General features: G+C 46.0%; 1 protein-coding gene across 1 annotated transcript in view; it reads right to left on the minus strand.

Annotated features, from left to right (window-relative positions):
* LOC147456564 (putative 3-hydroxyisobutyryl-CoA hydrolase 2) overlaps positions 1-21,528 on the minus strand; it is a 133,288-nt gene that overhangs the window by 14,161 nt on the left and 97,599 nt on the right. The window contains exons 9-11 of the mRNA XM_086514994.1: positions 11,467-11,552; positions 11,244-11,365; positions 10,839-10,899 (exon numbers count right to left, since the gene is read on the minus strand). Coding sequence (XP_086371120.1) covers positions 10,839-10,899; positions 11,244-11,365; positions 11,467-11,552 — 269 coding nt within the window. The remainder of the gene's footprint in view (positions 1-10,838; positions 10,900-11,243; positions 11,366-11,466; positions 11,553-21,528) is intronic.

The following is a 21,528-nucleotide window of genomic DNA, read 5'->3' on the forward strand; positions in this document are numbered from 1 at the left end:
ATAGCACTCTCAACGAAATCACCATCAAGAACAGATTTCCGATTCCTAGGATCGATGATATACTCGACAGGTTACAGGGATCCTCGTGCTTTAGCAAGATTGACTTGAAGAGTGGATATCATCAGATCAGGATAGTGCCGGGAGACGTCTACAAGACAGCTTTTCGGACGACTTTTGGGTTATTTGAGTTTTTGGTAAGCCTTTTGGCTTAACCAATGCTCCTGCGACATTTAACCGGATGATGGACATGATTTTTCAAGAGTACAGGCTATTTGTTGGCTCTTTCTTTGACGACATCATTGTTTTCTCCAAGAATGAGGCAGAACACAGAGATCATCTGCTTCAAATCTTTCAGGCATTATGAGATCACACGTTAGTGATTAATGCAAAGAAAAGTGAATGTTTCCTACCAGAGATACACTTTTTGGGACACATTGTGTCAGCAGCAGGAGTGCAAATGGACCCGGCCAAGATAGAGACTATCCGTGATTGGCCCGATTTGAGGAATGTCCATGAAGTTAGAAGCTTCTTGGGACTGTGTTCGTACTACAGGCGGTTCATACGAAAGTTTGCAGAGGTTGCTTCCCCTTTGCATACCTTGACACAGAAAGGAGTACCTTTTTCGTGGGGACCCACAGAGGTGACTGCCTTTTGGACATTGAAAGAGAAATTGACTACGGGACCTGTTTTGACTTTGTCGGACTTGCAAAAGTCATTTGAAGTGTATTGTGATGCTTGTGGTCGTAGTCTGGGTGCGGTCTTGATGCAAGAAGGCCATGTCATAGCTTACGAGAGCCGTTTGTTCTCTAGACCGGAGATGACAGCACAGATCTATGAGAAAGAGCTTTTGGCGGTTATCCATGCTCTTACTCACTGGCGGCATTACCTACTCGGAGCGGATTTTACTGTCTTTACAGACCATCAGAGTTTGCGCTACTTCTTGTCACAGAAGCAGCTTTCGGAAAAGCAGATGCGGTGGGCGAACATCTTGTCACAGTTTCACTTCCAGATTGTCCCTGTGCAGGGACAGAAGAATGTGGTGGCAGATGCTTTGTCTCGGAAACCGTTGGTTCTGGTTGTTTCCGCGATACATCATAGGAGCTTCGAGGATATCGTTGATCAGTATGCCACGGATACAAATTTTGCAGATATTTTCACACAGATACGGGATGGGGAGACAGTAGCTGGATACTCCCTTCGGGAAGGCTAATTGATGAAAAAGACTATGTTGTGCGTTACACAGCCGTTGAGGGATAAGGTTATGACTGAATGCCACTGTCCACCTTTTACGGGTCACCGCGGCATTGCTACCACCATGAAGGGGGTAGAGAGATACTTCTTTGGGCCGAGACTCAAAAAGGATGTGGAAAAGTTTGTGCGCAGTTGCTTGGTACGCCAGAAGGTCAAGTTTGACAGGCATAAGGCACAGGGATTGTTACAGCCTTTACCCATACCCACCCGTCCTTGGGAAAATATTGAAATGGATTTCATTTTTTTGATCTCCCAAGAACACAGAATGATCACGATGATTTTCCGATTACATGGCACGTCTGAGACGATTGTCTTCGACAGAGACCCTAGATTTATGAGTTTGTTTTGGAAGGCAATTTGGGAGAACATTGGCACGCGGTTGCAGTTCTCGTCATCGTTCCACTTGCAGACTGACGGGCAATTTGAGATTGCAAATTCAATGATTTTAGATTTATTGAAGTCTTGTATCTCGGATAAGAAGACTCAATGGGAAAAGAACTTACCTTTGGAGGAATTTGCCTACAATAACACGATACACTCTTCGACGGGGAAGACGCCATGTGTGATTGTTGATAGTGCTGCGAAGGTTCCATCCTTCCTGAGCACGAAAGATTAGAAATTTGAAGCGGATGAATATTCGCGAGGTTTGGATACGGCTTTTGCCAAGGTTCGTGAGACGGTAAAGTCCGAAGGCGGTTCTTGGTTTAGTTCAAGAACTTTCCTGCATTTGATGCGAAGTGGATGGAGGAGGAGGACCTAGCAGATACTCCTCGGGGGCATTACGAGATCACACGTTAGTGATTCATGCAAAGAAAAGTGAATTTTTCCTACCAGAGATACACTTTTTGGGACACATTGTGTCAGCAGCAGGAGTGCAAATGGACCTGGCCACGTCGCATGTACTTCTTTGCGTAACAACTAGTAGACCACCATGTCTGTGCAATTCCTTTCCAGTAAGATGCTGCCCTTTGCACCTTAGAGTGTTCTGTGAACCATTCTCCAAAGAAGGTGACGTCAAACTGTTGTACAAACTCAAGGGCTCGATGGGCGTCCTCGTAGCCTGAAAACGTCTCAAATCTGACCGCATGACCACTTTCCTTGAACTCCTTAATCTTCTTGCTCATTTGTTCACCGTAAGAAGAGGACGAGCTCTCCGCTACTAGATGGCCTCCCATGCCTTCTAGACTTTTTTCATAAATCTGTTTTTCTTGCTATTTCTCAGCTTCTTCCGCCTTTGAGTGTCACGTGACACATCCAACCCTATGTGCCCGTGGATGAGCTACTTCATGACAAGGGTTCAATTCAATCAAGTCAGTCTACAATAGGAAGTGATCTGGCACTTTTGTGAGTCTGTTCGCAGACCGTGCATGTCCAGACACTTAGATTAGATGCATATCCTCTAGTTGCACACATCATGATCATAAGATTTCCATCAGAACCCATCAGGAGCGTTTTTACAGTGCATAGACCTATTTTCCCTATTTTTGACATTTTTCACTTATTATTTTTAAGTGACTTTTGTTGGAAAGTAGGTAGGGCAATTTTCCTAAGACAATATATAAGCATTTTCAGATTTCAACCCGTTTCATCATCGGCAAGTCCAAGCATTGTAGAGATTTGTGCAATCAATAGTAGACCGCTCTTGCCATAGAGAGTGGGGCCCTTGGAGGAGGGTTTGACAACCTGTTTGGTGTCGTATTCTTCTCTTTCTATCTCTCAGTCTCAGCACCTTCATTCACAATGTTTATCCCTTTGCACTCTCTCATTAAAGGACGGAATGCTCTCCCTTCCCCAAGTAAAAGGAACCCTTGAGCATAGTTTGGAGCACTCATCTTGAGCAAAGTTCAACATTCATTCCGCTGCACCTTACATTGGTATCAGAGCTTTGGCAGTGTTCTGTATCACTCAAGGAAAGAACCACAATAATTTTTTGCTTGTTGCGGTCGCACGTAACCCAAGTTCTCTTGGGTGCGTCGATTCCTAATCGTGTTTTTGAAGAGTGACAGGAAACCCAAGAAAGAAGGGCTTGTCTAGCCTCCCCTTGTGCCTCTTTTCAATCATTGAGAGTGGACCGTGCACTTATCGGCCGGCCAATCGACGTGAGGTGGGAAAAAGCAACCATGGTGTGAGCGCAAGGCCGCCAAGGGGTGCGCCCAAGGAAAAGAGAAGAACTCTGGTGAAGAGAAGATCCTTCTCTAGCACAGATTGCAAGCTATAAAGAAGAACCTCAAGAACCTCAAGACCCGCAAGAACCTCAAGAACTCAAGAACCAAGACCCCAAAGAACCCAAGTTCGTTGTGAATTTAAGAACCCAGGACCACAAGAACCCACGACTTCAGTGGATGATCATCACTCGAAGCGGAATGGATACTTTGCTTGGAGGTGATGAGATGAGAGAGGCGAAGAAGAATTTTCCCCACGAGGAGGTTTTTTCGACCCTCCCCCTTCCCCATCTACGCCAAGGATTGCACTAACTCCTATGAAGGAGTTGCCGCAGCTGTTTATGGACAGGAAGTTAGAACACGAAGAAAGAAGGGCAGACATAGATCGTGACTACGAAGAAAGAGTGGCAACCATAGAGCGTAAGAACGACTTGGAAGCCAAAGAAAGACAAGCCAAATTTGATCGCAAGAACAAAGAAAGACAAGCAAGATTTGATTGCGAGAACAAAGCACGAAAAGAAAAGAGCGACCAACACATGAAAGAGTTCTTGCGACTTTTTTCTATTGTGCAGGCGCAGTTTGCACAAAATCAGGAAAAGGAGACTCTCTCGGTCTCTTCTTCTCCCAAGCATGACACACAGGATTTGCATGATGATAAGCATGATGATTTGAAGGATAATGATGAGCATGATGATTTGGATGACACTAACAAGCAAGATGATTTGCATGATGACCACGATGTGATTTCTCACAAGCATGATGATTTGTATGATCAAGATGTGATTGTTCACCGGGATGATGGTTTAGTTGATACTTTTTCTAGTGAAGCTAGCCTCATTGCATATTAATCAATCAAGAAGAACCGATCTTGGCTCTCGTGTCAAGGTTGAAAGAACCCCCTCGGGAAGAACCGCACTTGGCTCTCGAGCCTAGGTCCAAAGAACCCTCACAGGAAGTATTATGTGTTCGCATGGTTGGTCAGCACGCATTGTATGAGTGTTTCATTCGTGATTGTTTCCTGTATTTTAATCAACGTGTTTATGTGATCACTTTTTCTAGGCATGACATATTGTACGTTGAGCACATTTCACTCATGAATGAGCACGGATGTATGTGGATTATTCATGAAAAGCTGAAAAGTATGCATTCAAGGAAGTCACATTCCATGTCTCTTCCTTGGCACGACACAATTGTAGAAATTGCACAAGAAAGTAAGAGCACCAAGCATGGGCATTTCCATTGTGTTTTGCCACAGTTGGTTGATTTAGATCAGCACGACAAGATTCGATCTCATTGTTTACGTGTGTGTGGTGGCCGGTTTGGCACTCCGTCTCTTTGTTCATCTACATTGCATGCACAGTCTTTGAGGGAGACAAGAAATTTTCTAGTCACTTTACATGGAATAGGTATGTTCATGTTTTTGTGTTGGTAATAGTTTCAAGAATTTTCAGCCATGGAGATTTTTAAAGAAGAAAGAAGCACGACTCTAGACGAAGTCCAAGCATTGTAGAGATTTGTGCAATCAGAAGTAGACCGCTCTCGCCATAGAGAGTGCGGCCTTCGGAGGAGGGTTTGACAACATTCTAGTGTCATACTCTCTTCTCTCTCTATCTCTCAGTCTCAGCAACTTCATTCACAGTGTTCACCATTTTGTTTGTGTACATTGCACTCTCTCACTAGAGGAAAGGAAGGCTCTCCCTTCTGTAAGTAAAAGGAACCTTGAGCGCAGTTCGGAGCACTCATCTTGAGCAAAGTTCAACATTCATTCCGCTGAACCTAACATCCGGAATCCTGGAAAAGACTCTTTGCCGGCCCACTCTGATGCGTGGGTCGTGTGATACTTGAACTTCATAAAGGTCTGCAACGCTTGCTTCTTTGGGCCGCGCCGAAAGCGACACAAAGTCTTCTGTGGCTCCTAATTCTGTGCAAACTTCGCGGGATCTGACCGTGCGGCGAGGATCTGCTGCAGGAAGGTGAGATCTGTGAGGTTCGGGGGTTCTACTGCGGGTACTGAATGCTGAAAACTGAAAACGCTGATGCTTGTGGGGATCCCGTCGCGAAGATCTGCAAAAACGCTGAAGTGCCTTGCAAATGCAAAAACGGTAGGGCTGATCTTTGTCCTTGCGGTGGAAATCTGCTAACGCCAGGTTGTTGTCAAAGCAAAAACGCTGGCTGATCTGGTCCAAAAACGCTAGCCTTCTGCTGGGATGCAAAAACGCTAGGGTACGTGGGGGTTCTGCTGAGAAGTTGCCTGTTGAGCTCCTGCTCCTGCTCCTGCTGCCTCTTCTACCGGAGAGTGCTAGCTCTGGTTTGCTTATATATTATCTTAGCAAAATTGCCCTACCTACTTTCCAACAAAAGTCACTTAAAAATAATAAGTGAAAAATGTCAAATACAGGGAAAATAGGTCTATGCAGTGTAAAATGCTCCTGATGGGTTTTGATGGAAATCTGATGATCATGCTGTGTGCAACCACAGGATATGCATCTAATCTAAGTGTCTGGACATGCATGGTCTGCGAACAGACTCACAAAAGTGCCAGATCACTTCCTATTCTAGACTGACTTGACTGAACTGAACCCTTGTCATGAAGTAGCTTGTCCACGGACACATAGGGTTGGATGTGTCACGTGACATCCCCTCCTTTTCAAAGTGAGGTATTGGTACCGAGCTGTATGGCGTCGAGGGAGATCGCCAATAATATCCGGAATCCTGGAAAGGACTCCGCGCCGGCCCACTTTGATGCGTGGGTCGTGCGATACTTGAACTTCATAAAGGTCTACAACGCTTGCTTCTTTGGGCTGAAAGCGACACAAAGTCTTCTGTGGCTCCTTCGATGTACCAGAATGAATGTTGATCACCTTCCCGGAGTAGATCCTCGCCACACAGTCAGATCTCGTGAAGTTTGCAGATTCAGCCCGGAAAACGCAGATTTCAGCATCTGCGTTTTCAGCGCCTCGCCATCAACGTCGTCACTGACATAGAGTCAGAATTCAACAGATAAAAATTTGCAGACTTCAGCCCTTAGCATTTTCAGATTTCAGCCCGTTTTGTCGTCGTCCTCATCGTCGGCAAGTCCAAGCATTGTAGAGATTTGTGCAATCAATAGTAGACCGCTCTTGCCATAGAGAGTGGGGCCCTTGGAGGAGGGTTTGACAACCTGTTTGGTGTCGTATTCTTCTCTCTCTATCTCTCAGTCTCAGCACCTTCATTCACAATGTTTATCCACTTGTTTGTGATCACTTGCACTCTCTCATTAAAGGACGGAAGGCTCTCCCTTCCCTAAGTAAAAGGAACCCTTGAGCAAAGTTCGGAGCACTCATCTTGAGCAAAGTTCAACATTCATTCCGCTGCACCTTACATTGGGAGAGAGAGAGAACACGGCACGACAGAGTTTTGCGCACAGAAGCTTTGGCCACCAGAGATTGGCGCCCCTTTCGGTATTTCTTTATCATTGATCATTGCGAAGTACAACTCCCGAGGGACCTCTATTCTGAGACGCTGCATCCAGATGCTCTACAGAGTGAGGCCCAAGGGGCTCTTATAAACTTTACAAGCGATGGCCAAAAGCAGAGCCCCAAAAGCAATCAGTTCAAAAGCATTGAACCCCAAAAGCATCTTCTCTCAAGAGATCCTCCAAGAGGAGCCGACAGCCAGCACCGCAAAACGCGGAAATCTGTACAACCTGCCATATCAGCACCAGCAACGCAATTTACGTAAATCCGTACAGTGTGCCACGTCAGCAATTCCGTACACCCTGCCACAACAGCATGCTAACACAATTTATGGAAATCACTTCTAGAGGTCAAGCTTTTTGGTTAAGGGTTTTACTCCCCACGACCGGTGCTCGTAAGTTCTTCAAGTTTGTCGGTTCAGTTTCTCTTGTCCACTCAACCATTCTCTTCTAGTTGGTCATGCCACGTCATCAATTTGTGACAGAGAGAGAGAAATGAAATGTTATACTAACGTCTTCAAAAGGCCAAAATGACCTATGAGATAAAAAAGTTACAATGCAGTGAATTTGATACTACCAAAAATAAAAAGGTACTGAAAAAAGGGTACCATAGAATCCTAAACTGCTAGATCTGAACTAAGCAGCTAGGTAGAACTATGTAGGATATGAGCAAGGGGGTGAACGTAGTGAATGAGGGCTAATACAACACAATGTGGGTGTGTGTGTGTGTGGGGATATCATGGGTAAAAGCTAATACAAAGGCTCATACAAAGGTTGCTACAAGAGGAGCAGGGTGTACAATCCTCGAAAGAGCTAAATCACGGGTGATCCATCATCGATCACTGGCCGATCTCTTCAATCTCCTCCATGGTCAAGAGTTTGACTGGGCCAATCCTCTGATGCAGCCTTCGTCGATGCTGTGTAGTCCTTCGCAGTCATGGGCATCCATATCTCCCTAGCCAATCGCTCGATCGATCAGCGTGCCTCTGGTTTGGGGAGAATGTGAGCGCTGTTGTGGTAGCTGCTCCTCCGACTGCCCAATGTCCGATCTAAAGAAGGTTGTGATCCGTTTTTTAGACTGGCTAGCCTCTCCTCTCATCATGCTCTCTCTATGTCTGCGCAACTAGAGCAAAACAATCCCAGATATCTTTGGTCCTCATACCCCATGACTCTAGAGAGTGGTCCAAAGCCTTGTCTGAACAGGCAGTGAAAGCGGCCTCGTATCTCATAGTAAATTGGGCAGTGGCATGTGTAGTGCAACTCTGTCTCGGGCTCCGTGTGACATAGGGGACGTGTCCTGGCCTTTGCTGGTACTCCATTGTATCTACCAGTCTCGACCCCAAGCTGTCTGAAGTGCCCATTTGGCCAATAGCACATCGTATCCCATGAGATAAGTGGGTGTCCATGTATCTGGGCCTTGTCACAAAACCATCTTTAGTAAGCTAGAGAAGATGCTCTCTATAGAAAGCCATCTTCGTGCTCCTCTGCCGGTTGTATCCAAGTCCTCCTGGTATCTAGCTGAATCAGGTCCTGGCAGATGAGCCTGGTGATCTCGGATTGTGTAAGAGTCAACGAGGGTGCATCCAATGAGCACAAGGGCAATCCCCCTGAAACCATGTTGTCATTTCCCCAATACCAACATGTTGTATCTCCCTACATAGCTAACTGTCGAGAGGACTTGAGTGCTAGGCGGGCATATCTATCTCTAGGGAGGTCCCATAAGCGGTGTATAAAGGAGACTGATCTGGTGAGCGCCTCAACCACTAGTGGGGGGGCAGCTAGCTCTACTCGAATAATGTCATGTGGTACTGAAGCCTTGGCTCTAATAAGCCGCGAGATCATAGAGACCAAAGGCATCTCCATGTCTCCCCATCCATCAGTGCAACCTGACCTCCTATGATGGTCCATGGAAGGCCCCCATATTTGAACTCCATAGAGAAATGCAGAAGCCACCAGAGTGTCGAAAAGCCAGAGCTTCGTTCGAGGATCCTAAAACCGAATCTGTGAACACATCCTCTCCAATCCACCCAATGCTGCATAGGCTCTGGTCAGTCTAGTCTCTGTTGCTCTCCTCAGTGAAAATGCTGGTCCACTAAAGACCACCGAGGTAGGTGTAAGCATCTGTATATTCCACTGTCTCATGGCCGTAGGTGAATGCGGATGATGATCTCCTGATCCATTGTGGGGTGGAGTTAAGCATCATAACCTTGGTTTTACCAAGGTTGACAGACAAACCACCGTCATGGGCAAACCTATCACCATGTCCCAACCGCTTGTGCACTTCTATCACCATCTCTCTCAATATAGTCAGAAACCTCATCCACTTACATACCAAATAGAGTAGGAGAGAGCGGGCAGCCCTGCTTCACCATGATAGTGGATTGAACTAATGTAGATAGCCCCTCTAGTGTGCGTACATGCCCCACTACTGACCTGTGAACATATCCTCTCCAGTCCTCCCAAGGCTGCATATGCTCTCATCAGTCTAGTCTCTGATGCTCTCCTCAGTGAAAACACAGGTCCACCGAAAACTACCCCAAGATAGGTATATGCATCTGTGTACTCCATAGTCTCCTGGCCATACATAAATGTGGTGCTGACCTCCTGACCCACTGTGGTGTGGTGTTGAACACCATAACCTTGGTTTTCCCAAGGTTGACAGACAATCCACTGTCACGAGCAAATGTATGCAAAGCATCTAAATGACGCTGCATCCCCTCTGGAGACTCAGAAAGAGCACAAAGAATATCCACCTGATGAGACTCTACAAGACCAATCACTTCAGCTCAAAAGGAATGCCACCAAACACGGGGACTGACAAGGCCTCCTAAGCAGGCAACCACCATGCAGATGAAACACTTGTAGAACGGGTAGGAGAGGGGAGCTATACATTTACTCATCCAACCTAGTGTTGTGGTAACTAAAATGGAAAAACTAAGAAACACCTCTAAAATGCAATGCATGTGGGTGGCCAGCCCAGGATACAGCTAGCCATAGAGTGCAAGTAGGTGACCAGCCCAGAACACAGCTGGCCATAACCACCTCTTAAATGCCATGCCTGTGCATCTCCATCCCAGATTGTAGCTAGTCATAGCCACAGTTGGCTAGCCATAAATCCCTGTAAAATGCCATGTATTTGGGCCAGTCCAAACCACAGTTAGCCATAGAATTTCTCTATATGAAGCAGCAAAGATCACTCCAATAAGCATTCATGTACTGCCTAGAAAAAACAGGAAATAGCATTATATTCCAAAAGCCTTTTCTAAACATTCTTCCTTTTTCCTCATATCTTGATATTTATCAGCCCAAATCTATTTGTCCTAGTAAAAAATGATTCGCTATTGCCCAAAACTAAATGCAGGGAGGAATACGCATCAAAGTAAAGACATCCAAAATCCAAAAACTTCTCTGAATTCTTCACAGAAAAGAATCAAGACAAGCTGGAACAATTTGACTAAGAGATGGTAAAGACTAAATACCATACATCTGTCAAGAGTGAGAGATACAAAAGAATTACAAATGACAAAAGATGACAAATCCAAATCAAATATGCGACCATAGATGGATCATGTAAGTACAAAGAAGCCATCAAACATCAAATGTGACCAATGACCATAGTCTTTGTTAAGAGTTAAGGTTTTTGGTGTTTACAACTTGGGGAGTCAGGACAAAAGCATCTTTCACCTTCTTAAATGAAACACGAAAGGTTCAGGATTTCCCAGAACCTTGAAACACGTGTTAGTGTAATTGTGGCCTAGCTGCCCATGAAACGGCCATCATCTTACATACAGTACTAGGCACTAGCTGCTCTAATTGAGTTGTAATACAACACACTTATAGTAAATGGGAAGCTCCAGTTTTTTAATCAGAACCTGTAATCCATTCTGCAAGAGTGGAGCGAGTGTACAACACTCATGCCCTCCCTAAAGTCTTCTCATATTCAGAGCAAAACCACATGGCAAAAAACTTACGAGAGCATAGATGATGTCCTCGACTTTTTCAAGCGAAAAGATCCTGTTGATTATCTCTTCCCTGCAAGCCGCAGAAAGGCAGACAGCTTAAAGCTCAAGTCAGTTTTATGACTCAAACACAAGACTGATGTTTCCTTACCTGATTCAGCACCATTGAGTGCTGAAATAAGTTGGCACTTAAACAAGGGGATTCTTTTTTGTTGGCTTAATATTTGGTGAAATAAAGTTAAATGCATCTCAAGAGGTGGCTTCAATTGTTGCCAAATTCACACACACATCCAAACCATTTATGCAGTTTTGGTCCAGTTAAATAATCAGTCCAATAATCAGGCCTATTTAGTTCCTTAGAAATGTCTGATCATCACCCTATGCACATTAAGCAAAATGAGCAGTTTCCTTGGCCACCTGTGTAGAAAACTGTCAGGATCCACTTCTATTCCGTCTTCAAAAGCCTCAATAATATTCGTTACAACCTCTTCATCGGTTGTGTCCAAAGAATGCAACTGATGCAAAATCTCAGGTATTCTCTGCAGGATAAGGGAAAAAACAAAAAGCCTACTGCTTTAGCTAGTGCTAAGACTGTGTTTGGACTGTCAAGTTTCTAAACACAAATAAACACTTGACAAACCTTGCTCTGGATGGGATTCTGGACAAGTCTTGTCATGATCATATCCGTCATGTCTAGCTTCTCTCCAGTCAAGGCCAGATATTCCCCTGGTGCAAACAAAGTGCGGTTTAGGTGCACATAAATCAGTTTCAAAGAGCAATTAAATGGCAACTTTTAGCAGAATCACTACAGCCATTCCATACTTTAAAGCAACTACTGGTTAGACATCCTCAAACACGGTATATTGTCTTTCAAAAATGTACATTTGAACAAATCTTGAAGTTTTACGAGCATTATTGAACACGTAAAATGAATGTTTTTGGTTTGTTTTCGGAGTCGGGTAGGGCACACCCGGCCGCTCCCCTCATACACAAAAAAAGTATACAAGAAGAACGACCAGGACTATGCACCCAGAAACAGAAGGCAGACGCTTTTGTCACTAGTTTCCTCTGGACTACGAGAGTTCAGAATTATCTACACTCTTAGGGCCATGACTAATCCCTTGAAAGACCCACTTCGCCACCTGGATTTGGGTGTGACAGCGACCAAGTACCTCTATTCAGAGGCCCACGTACTGCGGGACTTGCTTCGGTCTTCCCTTTGGAGTTGCCTCCTCCAGTTAACTTATCGCTCACCTCGCTAAACTGCCTTTGAAACCCGACGGTTTTCCCCTAGGAAATGCCATACCCGCTTGGAAGGGCGTCGGCTCACAGGTGGCGTCCGCTGAGGTTGGTGGTGTCTCCCAATTGCACCTCCCAACCCCTTTTGGGTGAAATTGACCCCCCCGGGGGGGGGGGGAACGGCACTTGGGCGCTCTTGTAGCTCATCTGGCTTCGCTTGATGAGAATTACATCATTTCCCCCGGAAGGGATCGGATTCAAAATAACAGCATAGGAAGGGGAGCATTATCTCCCCATCCGCCTATGCAGAGCACCAAAATACCGGGATACAACTTCACCGAGGAACTTCGCCACAGGCACGTGCCCTGCGGTTCCGTCCCTCGAGTGCGGATCATGGCGTACCCAGAAGGGCATCCGCTTCCCGCAAGCCTCCCCACCAAGGAGGATAACGGTCCTTTCTTTAGGGTCGAACGAAGGGTCAATTACGTAGAAGGTGGAGTTGAATCGGTTTAGCCAACGCCCCCTTGCTTCATCTACTGCCGAACAGTTCATCAGCAAATGTAAAAGCGAACGACCCTCTAACTGGGAGCACAACGTGCAAATGCTATGTCTGCGCATGTAACTATCAGCCAGTTTGAGCCCACCTACTCTCGCGAGAGCCAGCATTCTCTCCTCCTTCCTATTCACTATAGTGCTCCTATTGAGCTGCAGAGCAGGTATCCACGTGTTTGTTCAAAGCCGGCCTCCTTATAGAGCTCCAATGCCTGGCACGAATGCCTCTCGTCCCACTTGTCCCATGCGTGGTGGCGAACTGAGCTAAAGTCAGCCGCTGGGATATACTTATTCATCCAGTTCCGGGTTCTTGTCGTCCAAGTCCACTTCTTGAACGGTTGGTTCTTAGCCTTCTTGTTTACCAAGGAGCCTATCCAGGTAGATGAAACCCAACGGTACTTGTCAAAAGCCCTTGCTCGTTGTCCCCCACAAAAGGCAGGTACGGGTGGTATGTTAAACTCGTGATGGAGAGTTGCCGTCCCTACAGAGGTTGACCTTGCCCCCTTTCCGAGTAACATTTGCATCCCGGTGGCGACGAGGCGCTGCAGAGAGTGAAGGACACGCTGGTCATGGGCCCCCATAATTTCCGCACCATAACAAATCACTGGATATACGCACGCCTTAAAAACAGTCAGTCGAGACCATATAGTGATGGCTCGGTTCGCTAGTAGGTGCTGACATGCGAATAGACTTTTCCTCCCCTTGTCCGCTCGCTCTTTGACGATTCGTTCAATGGAAAAGGTCGAGTCTACGTCGATGCCAAGGTACTTGTCCGTTTCACCCACTGCAACCATCTCACCACCCAAAATAAAGATCCTCATAGAGAGATCTTGCAGGTCTCCGTGGAACACCGTGACCATGCATTTGTCAATTCCAAAGGTCATGCCCCATGTCTTTGCCCATTCACTTACCTTGTCAAGGCTCGTTTATAGGCTTTCAGGAGAGTCAGCAAGTAGAACCAGGTCGTCAACAAAAAGGAGTCCTTTTATTCTCTTGAGGAGGTTAGGTACTTCCAGGCCCCATGTTTCCCCATCTGCGTCTAAAATATCGTTGATGTATATATTGAATAGACAGGGCGATCCCGGGCATCCTTGGCGGACTCCCCGCTGCACCGGAATCGAATCCGACAGTTGTTCCATGCGTCAAACTTTAACAGAGGTGGACCTGTAGAGCGCTTGGAAAAATCTAAGTGCTCGACCTTGCAGGCCAGCCGCAGCGAGCTTTCGGAACAACGCCTCGTGCGGTACTGTGTCGTATGTCTTCTTGAAATCAATGTAGGCTGTATAAGTTGGTTTCCCATCCTTGTGACGGAGTTTCACGTTCCTCATTAGTACGGAAGCCTGCTTGGCCGGGATTGAAGAAGTTCCTCTTTTCAAGTATCTTAGTGATCCGCCTAATCACGACCGTAGTGAGGACTTTTATGGCAACGGAGATTAACGCGATCCTGCGATAGTTATCAATGTTGGTCAAATCGCCCAATCACTGCATCGCTAGCGCCGGCCGAGATGTCTCTGGTATCGTAAATGCCCTCAATCATGTGCAAGTAAGCCTTGCCCATCTCCAATCGTGGCTTACACGGATCCGACCTAAACCCCTTATCTTTCACAAGCAGCTTAAAAAATTCGGGTGGTAAACGATCGCCACTTGCTGCCTTGTGTCTCTTCAACCGCCGACTGGCCTCCCGTACTTCCAGTTCAATGGGTCACATACTTCAGGCATGCCAAGCCAGATGCGCGCGTGTTTGTCATACCATGCAAGAGGATCCTTGCTGGTACCGCCCGTATTGGCGAATACCTTGGAGTAGTGACCCTCCCATACTTGTAATTGCCTCTCTGGTTCCATTACTAGCTCCCCATTTGCGTTCAAAGGTTGATTGGCAATAGTTCCTTGCCCCTTCCCAACTATTTCCTTGAGGTGGGTAAAGAATTTCTTCATTTGACCCTCCCTCAGGAGCTCATTCCCATGCACAACGAAAAATAGTCTTTCACGAACTATCTACTAGTGCAATTTTTTAACGTCAAGTAAACCTCCCCAGTAGCAAAACACCTTGCAGATTAAGGAGTCTATACAGAAATTTCTGTCATTGTATACAGAACGCACGTTTTTAACAACAGTATCCAGCAAAGCAAAGCCAGGATCCTACATTCCAGCTACACCAGATGTGCAGACTTTGGTCAGATGGTGTAAAAAGAAGTGCATGCGATCGCATGCTCTTCTGCTATTAAAATTTTATTTGAACTGTCATTATGTGTGTCTCCGTACTAGTCATACATCAGTTTTCACTCAAAACCTTAATTACACTGTTAAACCTCATGTTTCATACATTCAGACAGTTATAAAATCCATTCATAATTTTGGGTCAACACTGGTTGGAAGCCTGCCACATGAGGAAGCACCCACAGTGTGCATATGAGGACATTATCTCTACCTGCATGCAGTACCCCTGTCGCATTGTTGACAAGAAGTGGAAGCGCAGACCTTGTTCTTGCGAACGCTAAACTTAATTCCTCTATTTCTTCAAGGTCATCATTTCGGATTTCCTCACGGCAAAAGGCCGCTTCAGTTTATTATGGCAGAAGCTCTTTGAAATCAGTGACACCTCTCAGCAACAGTAAAGCCTGTCCTGGGCAGTTCAACATCTTGAGCCAGCAGTTTGGCAGCCCCTACAGGGCAGCATTGCAACCCAGTGGAGGTGGTGTATGCAGCAAGTCCTCCAAACAGTTGCCTTTTCCTGAGGTTTTTGTGGCAGCAAGAGCGATCTGTGCAGGCAGACCATCCACGTGGCTTAGAATATAGCTTCGATTTTTGCCCTATACAACGATTTTTCCTAGTGTAAGGTGGCTTTCCCAATTTAGAGGTGGCTACTCATACTTGCCTCCTTGGTTGGGAAACGTCTTCTCTGTATGACAGGTCTTGGTTAAAGCCACTTCTGTGTCAGGTAGACTCAAGGGTGTCCGGAGGTTGCACACGACAGTGCCACATACGTAGTGCCAAACAGGCACTCCACATGGACACAGCCACATTAGCAGAGTCCGTCCAAACAGAGGCACATGGGTAACAATGCCAGATGAACAGTCCACGCGGACAATCCACATGGGTACTCCATATAAGCAGTGCCACACGGAAAACGCTACACGGTACTACTCATGGGCAATGACACATGGTGATACCACATACTAGCTGACATGGACACTGATTCATGAAAGTTACCAAAGCCTAATAGCTAATGGTAGCCCTCACTCTCTTGATCTTTACTCTCATTCCATGTGCTCTCATATCACTTCATTCACTCCAAATGCTCATCATATGTGCTCTTCCATCTGGAGTGCTAGCATACATCAGCCCCTTTGTCAGACTCCACACATGCATTGTCACAAAGTGATGAGCTTTGCAAAACGTGGGGCAAAGTACACGATCAGGAGGCTCTGATTTTCTTTGACAACAGAGCCAAGGGAAACTTCATTTCAGCAGAGATGGCAGCCTGAATCGGAGTGAAGCCTAGAGAGATGGTGCCGCATATGGACACACTTCTTGCGGCACTAGGGCATGAGGTTCCAGTGACACCCTTAATCAGCAAGCTTCACTAGCACTATCAAGACTTTGTTGGACAGGACTTCCATGTCATGTCACTTGAGGGGTGTGAATTTCCTTGGGGATGCCTTGGCACCACAAGAACAGTTGTTGGTGGATTCTCTCGCTAGAAAGCTTCCAAAAGAATAGTTAGGGAAAGGATCTAGTCTTGGATGTCAAACTCAAAGGAGAGTATGTGCCTCTTCTATCCGCTTCGGCCATTTCTAAATTGATGAAATCAAATCTTTTTGCTTGTTTGAGTTTACACGTCTGAATTTTCTCAAGTCCCAAGGTCCTCCAAGTGAGATACCTCCTGAGCGACCTAAAGACCACACTATTGATTTGATTCCAAGGAGTCCACCTCCGAACACACCCCCTTACAAAGTTAGTAGCGCAGAGCAGAAGAAATTATGAGCCAAGTCCATGACTTCTTGTAAAACGGCTTGATCCAGCTGAGTTCTTTGCCTTCTTGCTCATCAATGCTACTTGTGCTGAAGGAGGACAGATTTTGGAGCACAAGCATACATTTTGCATGCTATCATAACTCTAGAGATGCAAGGTAGACTCAGAATTAAGAAGATAATAGCAATGGATACATCAATGTTGATGAACAGTGAACATTAAAAAAAAAATCAAGGTTTCTCAAGGCTTCTATGTCAACATGGTGCATGCTAAGAAGTGGATTTTCATCTGCATGAACAGATGAAACCAATGTCCAATGTTGAGCCCTCCATATTTGTGACCCGTAGAACTAAAGAGCCACAATGAGACACTACACCTCTTGCCAACTTTCATCAAGGACTCTCGTACGCTCTTCCTTAGCATGCTACAACAACCTCTGTCACCAGCGTGTGACTACTATCTATCCTTTTTGTTGATTTCTTTCTTATTATCTATTTACTTTCACTTTTTGGAAACACCCCTCGGGAAATCTAACTGCCCTGCATTGCATAGCTAGTGTGGAACTGTCCAGAGGGAGTCCAGGCCTGAGGGCAAGAGAGCACTAAGGTTGGACAAGGACTATGGTTAGCCAAAGTGGGGTCATTGACTAGCCAAAGTGGAATCCTTTGCTACAGAGGCTATATTTCAATTCTGGGTGTGGCCACAGTGTACAAAGAGGGTCGGATGACCTAGAAAGATACAATGGCAGCATCTCCTAAAATTTAGGGAACTGCTATTTTGGGACCTGAAAATGTGTTGGCGTCATTACCTCCGGAATGACAAGGGGAACATTTTCTTACTCTGCCGTGAAGTCAACTGGGCAACCGGTTGGGATATTTTTAGGCGGCAACCCCGAAACGGGAAAATGCTTGTAAATGTGCCAAGTGGCACATTCTCGTGCACTTGCCTCATGCAACAAGAAGTGGCGCTGAATTTGAAGAAGGGAGAGCCTCATTTTCAGTTTTTGTCACAGGTTAAGAGCTATGGAGTGCTTGCTTTCCCTCTTATGCACAGTGCGGTGCCAGGAGTGATGCCTTGCACGCTACGCACTGCCCTCTCTCTCCCCTTTGGCAGTATGTTATGCCCCTCTAGTGGGCTCTTCATTTGACCAATGTATAGTTGTGTGGGTTCATGGGCGATTGCCGAGGCAAGAGCCTCTTGCACAGGTACTGGACTAGCTAGCGGCTAATCCCCCTGCAGGTACAGGTGAATTCGGAGAGGTTTCACGCCAGAAATCTCGTCCGATTCAAAGGGCAAGTAGCCCTACAGGTGCGGGAGCTCGAGGACTTGCTACGGATGCGACCGGCACGCGAAACGGAGCCCGAAACAGTAAATTACAGCCTGCTGTGTATTTTTGCAGGTTTAGGGTTTTGGCCCTAAATGGACCCTAATACCCCCAAGAGGTTCGGGGACGCAAGGGGACCGCTGTACAGGTGATCTGGCGCATTTTCAGGGCTGAAAACAGAGAATTCAGCGTGCTGCAGATTCTTGCCAGGTTTTGCAAAGTGCCCGTATACGTCGGGAAAGTCATTTAATGCCTGGGAATACTGACCGTGAAGGGTTCTAGTACAGTTATGCTACCGAAATCGGGCTGGAACAGTGGAAATTCAGCGAAGTTTGTGCGGGGCAGCTTGTAGGGATCCACAACATTTATTCCCTCTTTTGAACAATAAAGAAATACCGAAAGGGGCGCCTAAGTTAGGGGCCAATCTGGTGTCCGTCTACTCATACAGGTGCAATCTAGCAGCCTGTATCCCTCTCCCCTTTGTTGTGTCTCGAAAGTACAGGTAAAATAGACGACTAATAATGGGTGAAAGCTAAATCAAGGTTTGAAGTAAAGTCTACCGCCCTTTATGGAGTGAACAGGCCGGTTTCATGGTTCCATCGACGGGATTAAATCACTTTTTCCCATAGAAGTGAGCCTTGGTCAGTTTTGGGCTTGAAGACACAGGGGATCATAGACCAGACACAGGGAATAGCAATTATGGCTGACAGACTAGATGATGTGATTGAAGAGGTTTCCTCTTCACAGGGTCAACAGACACATGAAGTGGGTGAGTCCTCAAGACCACCACAGACAGATGACGATATATTCAGGACCCAGTTGGCTACTGCTTTGGCTATGTTCACACAAGTAATGCAGAACCCGAGGTTTTTAGCCTTTCTGCAACCTCCTGTTCCGTCTCAGCAAGTTGGGTCACTGGATCATATTCAAAAGCCTGTTAAGGCTCAAGCACAGGTGATTCATACCGCACAGTCAATGGAAACACCTGTACACTTGACGGAGAACATGCAGTCTCCACAACCTGTGCCTAAGGTACAAGAACAGGTGGCTGAGATGCCAGTTTTTCAAGCTGTACCAATTCAGCCCGCCACCTTTCAGCAGCCTATAGCTCGTTCTAATGGGCAGGGAAGCAACCTACAAGCTATGCAACAGGTCTTCCCACCACCTTCAGTACACCCTGGCTATTTTGGAGGTGGATCCGTATTCCAGAGCATGGCTGGTCATGCACCTGGAAATCAGTTTTACACGCCAGGAATAGTGTTTGGGGGTGCTCAAACGATGATGCCTAACCCCATGTACAGTGTCATGGGTATGCAACCAGGGTTTCAGAGCACTCAAGGCCAATTTGGGATGCCACAGGCAAATTTTGGTATGGCTGGAATTACAAATCAGCAGCCAAATATGGCATTTCCAGGTCAAGTTAATAGCGGCCAAGGAACACAGATGAACCCTAATAGTGTTCCCATGTTTCAGTCACTTCCATATGACAATTTAACGCCGCTGGAGAGACCAACTCCGTACAAAGAAGGTGGCAAAGGTGTGTCATTCACGACCTTTACAGGGTTTGATGACAGGAAGAAGGCTCTCTCATTCCTCCAGCAGTTTGACAAGGCCTATGCAGGGGGAACTTTACAGAGGCTTCAAAGGTCCGCAAGGCAGCCACTTTCTTGACAGGGAATGCGGGACAATGGTGGACAACTTTATTGCTTCAAGGGCAAGCTCCGTCCACATGGATTTACTTCAAGCAGATTTTTGCAGCAGCATGGTTATCTGATGACTTTGAAGCAGATGTCATGACAGAATGGCACCAGCTAAATGCTGCCACTTGCAGAAATCTGGATGATTACAATCGGAAGTTTTGGAAAGCTCTACTTCCAGTAACTTCCTATAGGTTTGTGCCATTGACAGAACAGATTGAAAAATATTGTTGTGGCCTACCCAAAGGATTGAGAAAATACTGCACGAAGACAAAAGTCACTACTTTGACGCAGCTCATCAAGGTAGCAAACACTGGCAATGGTTTGCTCAAGGGAGAAGATTGTGAATTTAACACTGGCGTCAAGGCAGGATCAGGCAAGAAAAATTCAGCCAAGAAGCACGTTCCCAATGAGGCTCCTAAAGGGACTCAGGAGTCAGCCAACGCAGGGAAAGATAAAGCTACGGCTGAATCAGAAAAGGGACCAACGAAGAAATGGAAAAGACGTTTTCCTCGCAAGTCAGAAGAGCAAAAGAAGGTCCTAAGGACAGAGAACAAATGTTTTATATGTGAGCAGCCTGGCCACATTGCTTACAACTGTCCTACAAAGAAAAGGCCAGCTGATTCTGATGACAAGGAAGACAAGAAAGGAAAGAAGCCCATGGTTGGTCTAGTGCCAGATATGGTGGGCGACAAGCCAAATTCAGATGCAAGTGAGCTTTGCAGAGCATGGGGAAAGGTCAGGGATAAAACAGTGTTTATCTTCTTTGATCCAGGTGCCAAAGCCAACTTTATTTCCCGAGAATTGGCTTCAAAGTTGGGAATCAGACCTGAAGAGATGGGGTATACAGCAGAGGCAGGTTTGGCATGTCCTGGCCATACAGAGGCTGTGACGCCCATCATTGGAAAGTTGCGTCTACATATCCAGTCCTATGTAGATGCTGAAGAATTTTACATCATGCCACTGGACGGATGTGATGTGTTGTTAGGTATTCCTTGGTTGTTTCGTGTACAGGGAATCATGGATGCCTACAACAAAAAGATCACTGTACAGAGCAGGGGAAAGACTCACATTCTGGATGTAAAGCTTAAAGGGGAGTCTATTCCCACTGTATCAGCTTCTGCTATTACTTCTGTAATGAAAAAGTATCTTTCTGCGTACTTGGTTTTTGCACGTGAAGTGTCAGATTGTGATGAATCAAATTTATCTGTGCTAGATAAAGAAAGGTCAATGTTTTTACAACAGTATAGTGACTGCTTTTCCGATTCATTACCGTCTCAATTACCGCCAGAAAGACCCGAGGACCATGCGATAGATTTGGTGCCAGGCTGTAGCCCACCAAATAAGCCTCCGTACAGGGTTAGTGCGGCTCAGCAAAAAGAGATAATGGGCCAAGTACAGGAGTTGTTAGAAAAGGGGCTGATTCAGCCCAGTTCATCTCCATTCTGTTCTCCAGTGTTGTTGGTGCAGAAAAAGGATGGCTCATGGCGTATGTGCATCGACTACCGTGCACTGAACAAGAATACCATCAAGAATAGGTTCCCTATACCTAGAATTGATGATATTATGGACAAATTAGAAGGAGCAGCTATGTTTAGCAGGATAGATCTAAAGAGTGGGTACCATCAGATCCGCATTAGATCAGAGGATGTGCACAAGACTGCCCTTTGGTCTCACAAATGCTCCTGCTACGCTCAATAGGATGATGGACAGAATTTTCCGTCCACACCAGCAGTTTGCTGGTACATTCTTTGATGACATGATAGTCTACTCAAAGAATGAAGAGGAGCATAGGCATCACTTGGCCATTGTGTTCAAAGAGCTACGCAGTCATAGGTTGCTCATCAATGCAAAGAAAAGTGAGTTTTTTCTGGAAGAGATTCACTTTCTGGGACACATTGTCTCAAAGGATGGTGTC

Source organism: Adiantum capillus-veneris, chromosome 6 (genome assembly GCF_014529385.1).
Source record: "Adiantum capillus-veneris isolate H3 chromosome 6, ASM1452938v2, whole genome shotgun sequence".
Taxonomy (NCBI): domain Eukaryota; kingdom Viridiplantae; phylum Streptophyta; class Polypodiopsida; order Polypodiales; family Pteridaceae; genus Adiantum; species Adiantum capillus-veneris.